Genomic DNA, 16,972 nt, shown 5'->3' with positions numbered 1-16,972 from the left:
CCATTCGTCATGGCAATTTTGTTAACTTTGTTTTTCATTGACTCTGTAGTATTGTAAATCTATGTTCATTTATTTGACGGACCTTTAGGCGGCCGTGTAGCAACCATTTACAATAATATGCTAATTAATTGGTAATTGTATACCTATTTATTTTCTTTCGTACAAACATCAAAGTTACAGGCAACATTCAAAGGCTATTAAAATGTTGATAAAATAAAAAAAAGGCTTCTGCTGCAATGTTGTTTATTGTTGTACGTCCATGTTGTCGTCGTCGCGAAGCATCATACAAAACGTCAAAAGTTCGAGATGACGTGTCTGTGTAATCAATATATTAATTAACCTATAAAATGGAGAATTTTGAATAAATTGCAACCTAAGCTAAGATTTGTTAGGATGATTGCACTTTACACTTTAAAAGCCAATCAATGTGGCAACTTTTGTCATTAAAACCCAGCTTTCTTTTATCAAAACACTTGAGGTTAAGTGCATCAGAAGATAGATAAGCGGCTGACACGTATCTAACTTGGTGAGTATTTTTCATTGTCAACGCTCTTTATTTTCTCATCGAACTTAAATTTTAAAAAGCTAAGGATTTCCAGGATTAACTTTAAGTTAAGTGTGTTTTAATCCATGGTTTATGATTATAAAAAGTAAACACCACAAGGCCCACACAACAAAATAATTACAACTAACTTAGTGGCTTATAGGGACATAAAGTCGCTAAAAAACTCAAATGTAAAACAACTTATTATTGTAATACCGGTACCTAAACAAACTCAAAATCAAATTTTCTATGTGTCAGGATAGGTAAGTTTTATCCCTGCACACCATATCTTGTGTGTAAAACACAGTCTCTTTGTTTACTTTTGTTGATGTTATTTTCAATACATAATTAGAATTCTTATTAGAGGTATAAAATGAAAAGGTAGTAATTATATCTTTTATAAACACTGGTTTACTAAGGTAGCTTTGGTCTTGTGTTTAATGAGGATAAAAATTCTTCCCTGATTGGAATTTTTGAAATTGTCTTCGTCAAATGTGAAAAGGCAAATAAGTTAAAGGTGTAAGTTATTGAGATAAGCTTAGTTTTGGTAAAAAAAAGAAATTGACACCCCGACACAGTTATTATTTCTTAGTTTATACTCACTCCTTTTGTTTAAGGTTAAAAAGAAGTGTAAAGTAAAGGCACGCTATTGACCAAACTTAACTTAACCCTAGATTTGTTTCTGATCAACATTAAAAAACTAAGTTACTATTAGTGTAAATTTACGTGGTGGTATTCCTTCAAAAGGTGCGATTGACTTTACATATTCCAACAAAATGGGCATAATCATCGGCTGATTCCTAATTCTTTTGCGAATGGTTAAGGTTTCATTACTCAGTTATCGAAACCAATCACAAAATTACTTTTCATCAGCATTGACAGGCATATTTTTGGTTAGTTTAAGAAACGTAAATAAACAGAAACTACCTTTAAGTTTTACAGTTATATATTTGGATGCTCCACCTTTACTACCATGCATGCTAGGCTATATTATTTGAACATTTTTTGGGCTGCATACTTTACGTCCTACACTCATTCGAATGAAAATATCGATCGATATATCGATTATTCAATAAGTTAAATTGTTTGGTTAGTTAGGTAAGGTTAACCTAACTAACCAAACAATATATCGAATGAAACAATCTGTAACGAGCCTTTTTCCTAGGGGGGTAAATATTTGCTATTTGGCCGCGCACTTATTGCTGGCATTAGCAAGCGGCGGCGGCGAACCTGGCTAGCGCCCTTTGACCCGGCTTATCAGTTCGGATAAGCTTGGGTATCCTGGGACTACTGGATAGCCGAGAAGGACATTCTAGTCGTAGATCCCGTGCAGTGAAGAGCGAGCGTGTGTCTAGTGAGACGTCCAGTGGTGTACGTGACAGTGGTGTCGGAATATGCTGGTGGTGTGATCGCGCCGAGTGTTGGTGTAAGTTGGGTACTGACCCACTTGTGGTGAGTGGACGACTTGATATTATTAGTTTGATAATATTAATATCTGGTTTTATTGCGAGAGTTAGAGTTGTAACCGTGCTGGTCAAAGCCTGACGGTAGTTAGGATTTATATTAGTCAGGAATAATATTAAAGTGTATTCCTGACGGTTCTGGGCAGGTGCTAGAGCGCAAATAATATAATTTATTTGACTGTAGTAGATATTATTTTGCGTTGTACCTAGAGTTAGTTATATTACTAATAACTCTGAGGCCCGACAAACCTAGGCTGCACGATTTAGCGTGCGTAGTTGGAAACACGTGGCCAGTAGGCTAGTAGCTAATATTATTAGCCTATTAACAGAAGCCCAGCTAAGTATCAAGATGGCGGCAGATGAGGATAACTGTCAATGTGGCGTCTGCAAAAATATCGTTAATAATAATGACCATGCCCTGCAATGTGAAGGAAAATGTAAAAATTGGTTTCACATTCACTGTATTAAGTTAGGGAAAGTTAAATATGACCGTATTGTGAGCCTTGGTGATATAGTTACTTGGTTTTGTTCAGCATGCAAGAAAGACATTGAAGAAGGACATGAACCACCTGTTCCTGTTTGTGAACTGAAGGATGGTCCCCCTGCTACGATAGAATTATTGTGTGATCGTCTAGCAAAATTAGAAGAAAGTAATGATAAACTTTTTGATGTAATTATGGGTCTCGTCAGTGAAATCATGCCCAAGAAACAAAGCAGTGTTGATATTGAATCGGTTTGGTCTAGGCCTAATCGTGAGGAAAATTATCCCGCCAAAACCTTTTCTGATGCACTTAAATCGGCTGCAAACAAGGAAAAACTTAACTTTGTGCCTAAAAAATGCACTTCTAATTTACCTAGTGTTTCAACTGGCAAGATACAGGGTAGTAAACTTAGTAAGCCTGTTACAGGCCTATCTTCAGTTAAAGCACCGGCAAACCCTAGTCCTAGGCCTCAGTCTTTGGAGTCTTCATGTGATCATGCAGAGTGTAGGAGTAAGGATGAGGATGGTTTTTCGCGAGTGTGCTATCGCAAAAAGACCAGACAACCTAGGCCTAGATCAGTCAAAAGTAATAATCCTAGGGTGACTAAACTGATATCTGGTAAGAACAGTAGTAACAAACTCCTTGCAGTTCCTCGCCAATCTTGGATCTATGTCACAAGATTTCAAGCTACTACAACTGAAAGTGACATCGGTGACCATTTGAAAGCATCATGTGGTGATCTCAGTTTTGTCTGTGAAAAACTTCCTACGAGACACACATCTTACAATTCTTTTAAAATCGGTGTACAGCCCGAGTGTGTAGAGGACATCATGAACCCTGATATCTGGCCTACTGGTATATTAATCGGCAATTTTTTTCCGCCTCGTTCCTCTAGGCCTAGGTCGATAAGTAGCTCCACTGACGATAGGCCTACTCAGACTGTGAATTTTTTAGTGGAATCAGTGCCAACCGACTCGAAGAAATAAACATGGATGGTACAAAAAATAAAGTAAGTAAAATGCCTTCAAATTTGAGTTTTTGTGTGCTTACTCTTATTTTCCTCAACATCCAAGGACTGATGGGTAAGTTAACTCTACTTGAGGACTTTACGATGCACCAGCGGTGTGATCTAATATGTCTTTCTGAGCACTGGATTCCTCTGGCAGGTATAGACTTTTTTAACCTCAGCGGATATAACCTAGTCAGCAATTTCTCTAGATTAGAACATGGCAGAGGTGGTACTCTTATTTACGCTCGTTTGGAACTTGACTGTAGACCACTTGACCTGTCGTCTTTTTGTATTGAGAAAATAATTGAAGCATGTGGTGTCCTTGTTACCTCACATAGACTTATTGTTATTTCTATATATCGAACCCCAGACAGTGATGAGTGGCTTTTCTTAAACGCTTTGGAAAAAATCCTGACGTCTGTGACGGAATGGTCCAACCATAGGATCGTCATTGGTGGAGATGTCAACGCACAGTTTGACGTGACAACTACCAAGAGGTCGGTGGCAACTCTTCTCAACCTTCTAAGGGAGTTTAACATCTACTTCCACAATGACCAGCCTAGCAGAGGAAATGCCTGCCTAGACAATGTTTTTTCTAACATCCCCAAAGATGATGTATTTTGTTGTATTGAACCGTTCCATTTTTCAGATCATAATGCCATTCTTTTCAGAATAGTTAATGATATCATACATGAGCCTGATAAGATCAGCACCTTTGCCTTTAAAAGACACTTTTCTCTTCAAAACATCACAAATTTCAAATTCAAAATTAACTTGATCAATTGGCAGGATAAATTTGACCAATTTTGGACTTCGACTGACTACACAGGTAACGACATATTTTCTGTATTTTTTGAAATTTTTATGCATGTGTTTGACGAGTGTTTTCCTGTGTGCAAGTCTCGCTCAAAACCAAACCCAAAAGGGAAACGGTCACGTGCCTGGTACACTCCTGATCTTGACAGGCTCAGGCAGCAGGTAAGACATGCCTATGATCTGACCTGTGTAAGTAGTGACAATCTTTGTAAGTTAGAGTATAAGACCCTAGTTAAGAACTACAAACGGGCAGTAAAGGAGGCCAAGCTCAATTATAATGCCCTATTCATTGAAAACTCCAGCAACAAATGTAAATCAGCCTGGGCAATTGTAAAAGAAAATTCCCAATCTCTCGGAAGCGGTAATAAGCTTCCATTTCATCCAAATAAACTAAATAGTTTTTTTATTAACTCTGTTAACAGTATTAGAAACAGTATTAAGAAACCTGCAAATACTTATGATCATTTCTTACAAAAAGTTCCTTTCAACAATTCAGAGTTTCACTTTTCTTTGGTCACTTGTAGTGAGGTTATGTCAGTCATAACTAAAATGAAAAATACCAAATCCAAAGATATCTATGATATCTCCAACTGGTTCATTAAAGAAATTGTTGATGTAATAATTTCACCATTGACTTACTGTGTAAACGCCTGTCTACAGGGGGGATTCTTTCCTGATTGTCTCAAAATTTCCAAAATTTGTCCTATTTTCAAAAAAGGGGATAAAAACTGCCCAGGAAACTATCGGCCTATTAGTCTAGTACCTGTTCTGTCCAAGGTTCTAGAACATATTATTCACAATCAGATTAACAGCTTTTTTGAAAACAATTCTCTCTTTAACAAACAACAATTTGGCTTTAGAGTTGGACAGTCCACTGTGGATGCAATTGATGCCATGGTTCGGGACATTCACAGGGCTTTTGAAAATAAAGATTTTGCCTGGGCCACCGTCATTGATCTTAGCAAGGCCTTTGATTGTGTTGACCATGAGATCTTGCTGCATAAGTTGGAGTTTTATGGAATCAGAAACAGTGCTCTAAATCTTTTGTGGTCTTATTTAGCAAATCGTAGACAGGCGGTATACGCTGATGGTGAATGGTCCTCCATCGCCCTCAGCAACTGTGGGGTACCTCAAGGCTCCGTCTTGGGCCCCCTTCTGTTTTTAATTGCTATAAATGATCTGCCTATGAATCTTAGTTGCAATTCCTATCTCTATGCGGATGATACTACCTTGCTATCTTGTCACAGTGACCTTTTGCATCTTAAGTCAACTGTCAGAAACACAGTCAATACTGCTGCTGAGTGGTTTTCAGCTAATAGTTTTCTTTTGAATAAAGACAAAACACAATCAGTCATATTTTGCCTTAGACCTCTACATGATATAGGCCCACTTGAAGCTGAACTGTCCAATGTGGTAAAGTTTCTAGGTGTCCATATTGACAAACAACTGACTTGGTCTGATCATATAACGCAACTCTGTACTAGGTTAAGTAGAATGATTTGCCTTTTTCGTAAGCTTAATGATTTAGTTCCTATTAGTTATTTAAGATCAGTTTACTTTGCTTTATTTCAGTCTGCCTTGAACTATGGTATCATTTTTTGGGGTAATAGTTCTCATGTCTCCGATGTCTTAATATTACAAAAAAAGGTCCTGCGCATAATGGCTAGGGTTGATCCTGAGGAACATTGTCGCCCCATTTTTATTGAATTTAATATTTTAACTGTTATTAATTTATATATATTTAATATCATGTTAACTAGTTTTAAGGAAATGGACTCACATGCCATAAGGAGTGATTTTCATGATTTTCAAACTAGAAACAGACATCAATTTGATATACCCCATGTTAGACTGAGCAAAACAAAGAAAAGTCATAAAATTCTGGGCCTAAAATGTCTAAATAAATTGCCCAACAAATTGCTATCACTTCCTTACAAAGTTTTTAAAGCTAAAATTCATATGTGGCTAGTTAAGAATCCGTTCTACAAACTTAAAGATTTTTTAGAATTTCCTAAACCATTAAATATTGAGTAATGATTGTACTTTTTTTTCTCTTATAGTTATCCTCATCTGCATGTATTTTATATTATCTTTGTATATTTTGATTTGACCTTGTACTCTACATCTATTGTACTCTTCCTTGACAAATGTTTCCCAACATAATACCTTCATTGACCATTCCACATGCATTTGTAATGTCTATTGGAAAATAAAGCTTTGATTTGATTTGATTTGATTTGTAACATAAAGTTGGTAGTAGCAGTAGCAGTAGTAGGGTTGTTATTGTTTATTCATTTGATTATTTTAATTTAACCTGAACAGCTTGTTTGGTAATCCAACACGTTATCTTGGTAGCTTGGATAGCGGAGTACCGGCTATCAGATAATATAATTATCTAGTGTTTGGATCGTATTTAGTATTTATTTATCTGCTACTAAGTAGCTCAATATTTTAATAGTGCAATTGTCATTTAATTTTGCTTGTTTGGCTTGGTATTTATTGAGACCAGCTACTAGTGGTGTAGTCACTCTACCTATAGTGTACTTGTATATTATTATGTGGTACGATTATTGAGTGAACTGTTTGATTCTTAGCTTGGGCATTAGAGTTGTGTATTGGATTATAGTGGCCTAGTAGACCCCGCCTGGTGATAACACGCGTTGTGGTTTTTATTGGCAAGTCGTCGTGTAACTCACCGTGTTTTAGGCACTCTGGGCTTAACTATTGGATAGTTAGGACGAAGCCCGAGTTGCGTAGTCAGCAACGACCCCCTAGGAGTGTGGAGAATCGGCGTAGGCCTGGTAGTGATTATTGCACGTTTGTTTTGGTGACTTGTTTTTGACTTGTTCACAGTGCCCGTGTATGAGCCAGTCCTATACCGGTTAGACCCGGCTTTTGGCCTAGTGGTTTCCCTGACCTTATCGCAGACCCTGGAATTTTACCCAGCCATCGTAGGCTGAGCTATCCCCGGCAAACGGTTGCGACTGCACTTACTTGTAATATTTTTCCAGTGCAGAAAATCTCGTCGCAAATCTAATAATCAATATTTTCATTTGAATGAGCGTAGGGCGTAAAGTAAAGTGCAGCCTTTTTTTGCTTGGAGCAACAGACAGTAGGTAGGTACCTGTTTAAAATCTCCTCCAACAAAATTTTTTCCGCCCATTGGAACTTGTCATAGTATAGGCTACTTGCTTAATAAATAAATATATGGTCCGTCGGAATCTACAGTATTTTATCTTTATTCCCAGGCTATTTTCTAAGAGTAGGTACCGGTAGCCTTTAAGGTTACTATTCCACTTCATACAAAATATTGATTAAACAGTAAAATACATCTCAAACTAAAAATGATAGTAAGTTTAAAAAAAAGTGCAGAATAAATCTTTAACATAGGCTACGGTATGTTTTGAAATAATAACTTAGGCCTACTCAAATTATTTTTTCAGCGACAAAGTTATCAAAATATTAATATTGCGTACCGGTACTGGAGTGATAAATCATGATCAGCTGTATTGAAGTAAACAAAAATCAGCAGTAAATGGCTTATAATGTTTTTCTTATGGAGAACATTTTACGTTATACCGTAACTAATATTGTGTAACAATAATTTTGGGAATTAAACTATTCGAGACTTTTAATTTGAGCCCTCTCCTGTCATTCTACGACTTCCCAATCGCCCACAATTTTGTTGTAAATGTTTATAATTTGTGAAAAGGTTAACACATGCCATCTGGTATCTTACTGACCTCTGACGCATCTGCTCCTGAAATGGACTGAACTAAGTTAACTTAAGTTAGGCCTACGGGAACTTAGATTTATGACTCCATTGGATAAAATTGATTCTTATTTACCATTTACCATCCGGTGTCTTCTCCACAATCCCAGGATCGGGGAATCATCACATTTCTTCTTGGGACCAGGGTTAAAATGGGTTTTGTAGGCCTACAGTATTCATGTCTCTGGTGTTGGAAGGTGTGCTCTTCAATGAAGTCGGGGACTGTGCAGTGGCCTATCTGTTAAGTATTGCTTCAGTTTGCTATTGAAGGTGACTGGTTTTTCAATGGTTTTGAGTTGTGGTGGTAATAAATTGAAGAAGTAAAAGCCAAAAACTGGTATCTGGTAAGAACAGTAGTAACAAACTCACTGCGGTTCCTCGACAATCTTGGATCTATGTTACAAGATTTCAAGCTACTACACAACTGAAAGTGACCATTTGAAAGCATCATGTGGTGATCTCAGTTTTGTCTGTGAAAATCTTCCTACGAGACACACATCTTATAATTCTTATAAAATCGGTGTACAGCCTGAGCATGTAGATGAAATCATAAACCCTGATATCTGGCCCACTGGTATACTAATCGGCATTTTTTCCCCGCCTCATACTTCTAGGCCTAGACCTATAAGTAGCTCTACTGACGATAGGCCTACTCAGATTGTGAATTTTTTTGAGGAATCAGTGCCAACCGACTCAAAGAAATAAACATGGATGGTGCAAAAGACAAAGTAAGTAAAATGCCTTCAAATTTGAGTTTTTGTGTGCTTACTCTTTTCTTCCTCAACATCCAAGGGCTGATAGGTATGTTAACTCTACTTGAGAACTTTACAATGCATCAGTGGTGTGATGTAATATGTCTTTCTGAGCATTGGATTCCTGTGGCAGGTATAGACTTTTTTAACCTCAGCGGATATAACCTAGTCAACAATTTCTCTAGATTAGAACATGGTAGAGATGGTACTCTTATTTACGCTCGCTTGGAACTTAACTGCAGACCTCTTGATCCGTCGGCCCTTTTGTATTGAAAAAAATAGTTGAAGCATGTGGTGTCCTTGTTACCTCACATAGACTTATGTGTTATCTCCATATATCGAACCCCAGACAGTGATGAGCGGCTTTTCTTGGACGCTTTAGAAGAAATCCTGACGTCTGTGATGGAATGGTCAGCTACCAAGAGGTCGGTGGCAACTATTCTCAACCTTCTGAGGGAGTTTAACCTCTACTTCCACAATGACCAGCCTAGCAGAGGGAATGCTTGCCTAGACAATGTCTTTTCTAGCATCCCCAAATATTATGTATTTTGTTGTATTGAACCGTTCCATTATTCAGATCATGATGGCATTCTGTTCAGGATAGTCAATGATAATATTCAGGAGCCTGATAAGATCAGCACCTTTGCCTTAAAAAGACACTTTTCTCTTCAAAATATCTCAAATTTCAAATTCAAAATTAACTTGATTAATTGGCATGATTAGTTGATCAATTTTGGACTTCGACTGACTACACAGATAATGGGACATGTTTTCTGTATTTCGTGAAATTTTAATGCATGTGTTTGACGAGTGTTTTCCTGTGTACAAGTCTCGCTCAAAACCAAACTCAAAAAGGACACTTCACGTGCCTGGTACACTCCTGATCTTGACAGTCTCAGGCAGCAGGTAAGACATGCCTATGATCTGACCTTTGTAAGTAGTGACAGTCTTTGTAAGTTAGAGTATAAGACCCTAGTGAAGAACTACAAAAGGGCAGTAAAGGTGGCCAAGCTCAATTATAATGCCTTATTCATTGAAAACTCCAGCAACAAATGTAAATCTGCCTGGGCAATTGATAAAGAAAATTCCCCACATTCTCTTCGACCTGTCACACTCCTCTTATATTCTAGCACCACCTGGTACTGAGTATATTACTGTAAAGAGTATGACATTATTTCAATGATACAATTATTTTCAGATTCACAATGCGAGGAGCAGACTCAAAACTAGGGGACATGCAGGCTCTTATTCTTGTTGGAGGATATGGTACAAGACTTCGTCCCCTCACTCTCAGTAGGCCTAAACCTTTAGTGGAGTTTGCCAACAAGCCAATGTTACTACATCAGATAGGAGCCCTTGTGGAGGCAGGAGTCAAAAGAGTCACTTTGGCTCTTTCTTACAGGGAAGATAAAATGGAGCAGGAGTTAAGAGAAGAAGCCGAGAAATTAGGAGTGACTCTAGTGTTTTCATATGAGACTGAACCCTTAGGCACTGCTGGACCTCTTGCTCTTGCGAAAGATGTTTTATTGTCTTTTAGCAACGAACCTTTTATTGTACTAAACTCTGATGTCATTTGTGATTTCCCTTTTAAAGAATTGGTATCATTCCACAAAAGTCATGGAAAGGAAGGCACAATTGTAGTCACTAAGGTTGAAGAACCCTCCAAGTATGGAGTGGTTTTGTACGGTGAAGATGGATGCATTGAGAGTTTCATTGAGAAACCTCAAGAGTTTGTGTCCAACAAAATAAATGCTGGAATGTACATCTTGAATACAAGTGTTTTCAAGAGAATTCAGCTATGCCCCATGAGTATAGAAAAAGAAGTTTTTCCATTTATGGCTCAAGAAAAAGAATTGTATGCAATGGAGTTACAAGGTTTTTGGATGGATGTTGGTCAACCTAAAGATTTTCTGAAAGGTAAGAATAGCAAACTTCTTTTGTACCACTTGTTTTTCTAGGTAATTTACAAGTCAAGTAACATTTAACTCTTGCATTATAAAGGCCTTTGCACACTAGGCCATCATGGTAGCACAACCAGCCAAATTCATTGAGTTAGTCTATATGTACAAAAGCACATTGGACCACTTTGGTGGCTTTATCACGCCCGTGGCCAGAGCCCCCGACTCTGCTCGCCACCACAGACGTGTCACCAGCCAAAAAGTATTGAATCATTTGGAGCACTGCACACTGGTGCGACTTTGTGTTTCTTAGTAGTTTTGTTTTTCCCTAGTGTAATTTGTAATCATGAAGAGGCTTGAATTGAAACGTACGTTTAGGGCAACGATCACATAAGACCAATAGATGGAGCATGTTGGCCGCGACGTGAAGCCAGTATTTTTCACTAATCTTAACTAAGATGGCGGCTGCCGGCTGTGATGAGCCCTAGTACCGCGCGCAACTAATTAAATGTTAGTCGATAGCAATGGTATCCATGACAATACGCCTTTGTATTAGAAATATTTCTGTTACTAACACAATGACCTTCAAAATACGCTTTTGATTTTTCTTCTAGCGTTTACCGTTTCTTAGAAAAAGTTAGTTTACATAATTAACAACAAAAACCTTTTGGGCGAAAGGAAAATTCTGAAAAGCTACAAATCTGTTTATAATATATGTATCTACATCGTATTAAAGTTTCATAAAGTTCTGATGTTTGGTTTACAATCTACGAATTTTCAAAGTGACAAGATAGTTTCTGAAACTCTTTTATACAACTCTCCTTTATATTCTGACTGTCATATTAATTTTTATGAAAGAGCTAAAAAATGTTAATTTTTAGATGAATACAAAGAATAAAACGAAGAACATTTATATGTAATCCGTGTTTTTCTAATTAGTTTAGTAACTTTTCTGTATAGCTCCAAATTTGAGTATCTAAACTGTATTACAAGTGACGTTGTAGGCAGAATCTGCCCGCATGACGCCACGCGGCGCGGCGGGTAGCCCCTATATTACAATTTAAATTACAACCAAACTACACCAGCTAAAAATTTAAAAAAATATGATCCAAAAGGTTCAACTCTTTAGCTACAAAATCCACCGTTTTTTAACTTACCTGACCAAAAAATAAAAAAAGTAGCAGCCGACGAACTTTTTCATGTCATATTTTAAAACTCATTTAAAAGTACCGACTTTATTTGAAGATTTAAAATAGAAAATACTAACTTTTAAACTTTTAATTAAAACCAATAGTGTCATAGACTTATTGACTTCACTCATACGAAGTTTCAACCATATAACTTAAGTCTAAGTAGGCTAAATGTCGAGTTATTTTGAAGCGGAACATTGAGTTTTGGTGCCATTTTCATCGACATCTAGCGCTTCTATCCTACAGTAAGATGGCGGACCTGGCTTCACCTGCTTTAATGTTAGTTAGATAGGCGTGCTCCATCTATTGGTCTTATGTGATCGTTGGTTTAGGGACATGAGTAAGTGAAATATATTTGGTCAGAGGTGTAGCGTAGTCACCTTACCAGAAGTCATTTTAGGATACCTATATGTAAAACTTGTCTTGGTTTTTTTTTCTGAGGTCGACATTATAATAAAAAAAACACTCCTCTTGAACTTCGATCATGTTAAAACGGGTTATGCTTGAACAAGACAAAGTGATACCTAATTGTCAACAGAAGTTTATCCTAGACATGTTGATTATTGGTAATTCAACATCGATTTACATAGCTATCTGGACTATTTTATAAGTTATATAGCTATCATTTCACAATATTATTAGGAAATTAAAAGTTTAGCTCTAGCCCGGTTTCAATGCTCAAACCTTAGAAAAATTGAGTTGTTCTTACCTTTAGATTAGAAATCGGCAAACCCCAAGGCATAATAGATCATGGTGTATAGAGCCAGATATTTGCTGTTAAGGGTTTGTGCATAATTTTGCAGAGTCAATTTTATGGCATTTAGTTGCATTGTGTAAAAGGATCCATATAAGATTAAATGTGTGAGAGCTGTGTAAACTTAAAATTGGATCAGTTTGTTCCGTGAAACTGAAAAGAAGAAGTTTTAATGCCATTGAAACTTAAATCACGATTTGAAATAGACTCTATTTGACCACATGAGTAAAACCATTATTAAAGTAAATCATCCACTTTTATTTTAAGGTACTGAAAGTAAATTTCCATTTTGTGTTTTGATTTATTGTAGGCCAACTAACCGGGAATAAAATTCAAGTTATAAAAATTATAAGATTATGACTAACTTGGGAGCCAAACAATTCAAATGTGTTTGGCACGTTTTAATTGTATGCAACATAAAATACTCTGACTAGTGTATTTTATGTTGCTCGAGATCAAGCAATTGCAAAGTATTACAGGAGTTATTTAATAATGAATAACAACAGTCATAATTTCTGATGAGTTTAAAAGAGTCAGCTCAAGGTTTATATGCAACTAATGGAAATAATCACATTGTACATAAGGCTAGGATTATACTAGGACGCTAGCGTCCGAGAGGCTGGCGTCCGGGACGCTAGCGTCCCACTTCGAGCCGATAAATTACGTGATTTGTGTTGGGACGCTAGCCTCTCGGACTGCCATTTTATTTCAATGTTTTGTAACTTTTTTTATATCTATTTAAATAACATTAGGTTTAACGAGTACCCAGATTTGCTGCTTTAAAGAGGCTAATATTGTGTGTTTTTAGTAAAATATTAATAGCTTAGTATGAAACAAATTGGCCAAGTTTGACCAAAATATATCCATACACAAGCAAATTATTTTCCATAAGAATAACATGGGAATTTTTAATTTACCCTTCTTTGAATTTTATCCGTAACTAATAACCGTACAAAAACACTTTAATATAACTTACTTAATTATATGTTTTTAAGCTAATTAAAATTACCTAGGGAGAAATATGACAAAACCCCTTTTTTACCCCATAAAACCCCGTTCCCAAGGAGGCACAAAATCGAGCGTCCGGTGGCTTTTTTAGCATCCGACGCTGGCATCCCTAGTATAATCGCCCCCATTTGATTTAATGCCCCGTTAGCATCCCGGACGCTGGCCTCTCGGACGCCAGCGTCCTAGTATAATCCTAGCCTAACAGTTCGATATAATCAACATTTCTTGTAGGCTATATATTGTATTATTTTTGGAAAGCTGATCTTATTTTTAAGCGTTTTCTACAAATGTTTCCTACTCATAGCCGCATTAATTAGGTTGTCCATGTTTACCTTTGTCATTGATAATGTAGCCTTAATGGTACTACCTAAACTTTGATGTATGATGGTCTATGATCTATATAATCATAGCTTTCTTAACATTCTTTTCACTAAAATAATTAATAATGTCTGAATACTAGTCAAGTGAATTTCACCATTTCACCAATTCATAACACTAAACCTAAAATCTAGAATAATATAATTTTTCATTTTTTCACTTTGGTTTTGTAATAACTACATGTAAGCTATTTGAATTTTAAATCTATGATCCGCTGTAAAATATCGTTCAATAAACAAACAAAAATAAAAAATTACTGTGACCAGAGTTGCACCAGCCCCATCCTTGTGGGGGCCATGGAAAGCACATATGTACACCGTTTGCCGGATGTTAAAACATGCTGAACTGGATCTAATCCAATTGATAAGTAAACTGATGGAATACTGATAAGAATTATTTACTGTAACAGTATGTATCTATTTAAAACAGACAATCGTATTCTGTAATCAAGAAACCAAAATTAGATCTTAAGAATAGTTAATGTTGCAGGTATGTGCCTCTACTTGACCTCTCTTCGGCAGAAATCACCAGAGCAGCTGCATGCTGGTGAGGGTATTGTCGGCAATGTCCTGGTCGATCCCACAGCCAAGATAGGCCAAGGCTGTCGTATCGGACCTAACGTCACGATTGGCCCCAACGTCGTCATAGAGAATGGAGTGTGCATTAAGCGCAGCACGGTGTTGCGCGGTGCGACAGTGCGCTCACACTCGTGGCTAGACGGCTGTATCGTCGGCTGGCGCTGTGTGGTGGGCCAGTGGGTACGTATGGAGAACACCACCGTGCTAGGAGAAGACGTCATTGTCAAAGATGAGTTGTATGTCAACGGAGGTCAAGTGTTACCTCACAAATCTATCGCCTCTTCAGTGCCTGACCCTCAAATCATAATGTAACATATTTACAGCCGTTAAGTCTTCCTCGTGTTTGTATACTTTGTAAATATATACATAATATATTTTTATTTTTTAATAGTTTTAGTCTTTGATCCATCAGGTTGTGATATCTTTGATTCTCCGTTTATACAAATGTAATTAGTTTTAAATCAACAAGTGCAACAATATAAATGATCACATAAATAGTGTATATTAATTAAAACTACTCTTGAAACAAATATGTCATTTACTATGTATTAATTAGATCTCTGTCAGTAACAAAGCTACAAAGATCACTCACACCATTCTACACTCATCCTTCACCACTCATATTTGGATTAAAATACACACCTAGTTGACGTCCCCATTTCACTTGATAATGGTAATAATAACACATTCAAAAATTATTATTTAGTTTTATGTTTTACACTAAAGAATAAAATAATGACTTCAATGCAAGGAAGAACAAATTATTGTTAAAATATCTTTACCTACGACCGTTTTTTAAAATAGCCGTTTCAGTTCAGTTCTTAGAATTGAAAAGTTTCACATAACAATAGTTAGGCCTATTTGTGCAACTAGTGAGAAAAGTGAGCAATTGACTCACTCGAGAGAAATCCTTACACACGAGCCGAAGGCGAGTGAGGAATGGTTTCTCGAGTGAGGCAATTGTACTTTGAACTCGAGTTGCACATTATACTTTTCCTACAGTTACCATAAAACAAATAAATTTGTGAAGAAACATAACCTATTTTTAGACAGAAGTGAACTTTTAATATAACATTTAATGTGAAGTGAGTGACAAATACAACAGTATAACAGCTGACCAGCTGATTTACAGCCAGTGCTGCCAACGTATTTCGCGTGCATACGACGTTGCCTGCATGTTACGCGCTCACTATTTCGTGCCTTCACGTTGCAAATCTGGAGTGATGAGCGAATTGGCCACTTTGCTTTCTCAAATCAGTGAGAGAACATGTACATTGTTAGGTAACTGTAGGAAAAAGCATTGTTTGCTTTCATAACAGCAACAACACGGGTAACGGACCAATGAGGTTCAAGGATTGAGAGAGAAGAAGTAAAATTTTATTGATTCGAACTTCAACTAATCAGCTGTTCAGGCCAATTTAATTGTTGAGTGGTGAAATTAGTGTTTGGTAACGATGTTTCGTTGCATCACTGTCAGTGGCAATGAGAGGTTATAAAGGAAAACATAACCTCTCTTAGAAGTTATGAGTAGTGATTTTTAGTAATTAAAACACTGTCGTAGGTAAAGTAGTAAACACAACTCGTGTAAATAGTGTTAACAACACTCATAGAAGTTTTTAAGGCACTCGCCAAGGCTCATACCTTAAATTTCCACTCCTGTCGTTAATACTATCTATACGCAATTGTTGCGTAAATTACTATAACATAATACAGTAGATTCTTATGAACTTGGATCTCAGAAATAGAGTGTCAGGAGACCTATGAACATATAAAACAATATAAACGCTTGACACTTTTGCACCTTTTAATTTCCGCACAGATGAGGTGAAAAAAACACTCTTTTAGTTCTACGGTTCTACTTTGGTACACACTATTTTTAGGAGAATGGGCTATATAATTTGTGATGTAGCGGAAATATACATGTGAGTAAATATGGCGGGGCTGTATAGCGTCACTGTAAAATGTGAATTGCCACAGGACTGCCAAGTACAGGGGTTTTGATATGTGTGCGATAAGTACAGGTGGTATCTATTATATGTGTGTTGGAAATTTGTAAAAAGTTAGGTTGGTGCTCTTAAAAACTAACATAGCTTATGTCTACCTGTTTTATTTGCAATAACTACAGTGAAGTAGTGGCAGTAAAATGGATAGTGTTACCCGTTCTGTATCAGTCTTTACTTTAAAGCTAAATCCTAAAACAGCCACCGGTTTTTATACTATCAGTTTATGCAATCAAAACACAAAAGAAAAAAAGACCCAAATAAGTAACTTTTCGCAATGGTTGCAAGAAACTTTAACATTTGGTATACAAAAATCCTAGGGCATAAA

At 36.8% G+C, this 16,972-nt stretch overlaps 1 protein-coding gene across 2 annotated transcripts; it reads left to right on the top strand.

Annotated features, from left to right (window-relative positions):
* The first annotated feature begins 281 nt into the window (after window positions 1-281).
* On the top strand, window positions 282-15,438 carry LOC128987548 (mannose-1-phosphate guanyltransferase beta). Of its 2 annotated transcripts, none has more exons than XM_054408462.1 (3): window positions 282-526; window positions 10,037-10,755; window positions 14,556-15,438. In XM_054408462.1, the coding sequence occupies exons 2-3, from the start codon at window positions 10,044-10,046 to the stop codon at window positions 14,954-14,956; spliced, it is 1,113 nt and encodes a 370-aa protein (XP_054264437.1). In that variant the 5' UTR covers window positions 282-526; window positions 10,037-10,043; the 3' UTR covers window positions 14,957-15,438. The 2 variants fall into 2 exon arrangements, with proteins under 2 accessions (XP_054264437.1, XP_054264428.1); XM_054408453.1 differs by lacking the exon at window positions 282-526 and adding an exon at window positions 711-807.
* The last annotated feature ends 1,534 nt before the right edge of the window (window positions 15,439-16,972 follow it).

This window comes from Macrosteles quadrilineatus, unplaced genomic scaffold (assembly GCF_028750875.1).
Source record: "Macrosteles quadrilineatus isolate MER2022 unplaced genomic scaffold, UCM_ALF_1.0 Scaffold_1__1_contigs__length_201487025, whole genome shotgun sequence".
In the NCBI taxonomy this organism is placed as follows: Eukaryota; Metazoa; Arthropoda; class Insecta; order Hemiptera; family Cicadellidae; genus Macrosteles; species Macrosteles quadrilineatus.
This window is presented reverse-complemented; position numbering and strand designations above follow the sequence as displayed.

Bases quoted from the DNA above. Each gene is read 5' to 3' on its own strand.
- LOC128987548 (XM_054408453.1), top strand. The intron at 10,756-14,555 runs GTAAGAATAGCA...TTAATGTTGCAG, and splicing joins ACCTAAAGATTTTCTGAAAG to GTATGTGCCTCTACTTGACC.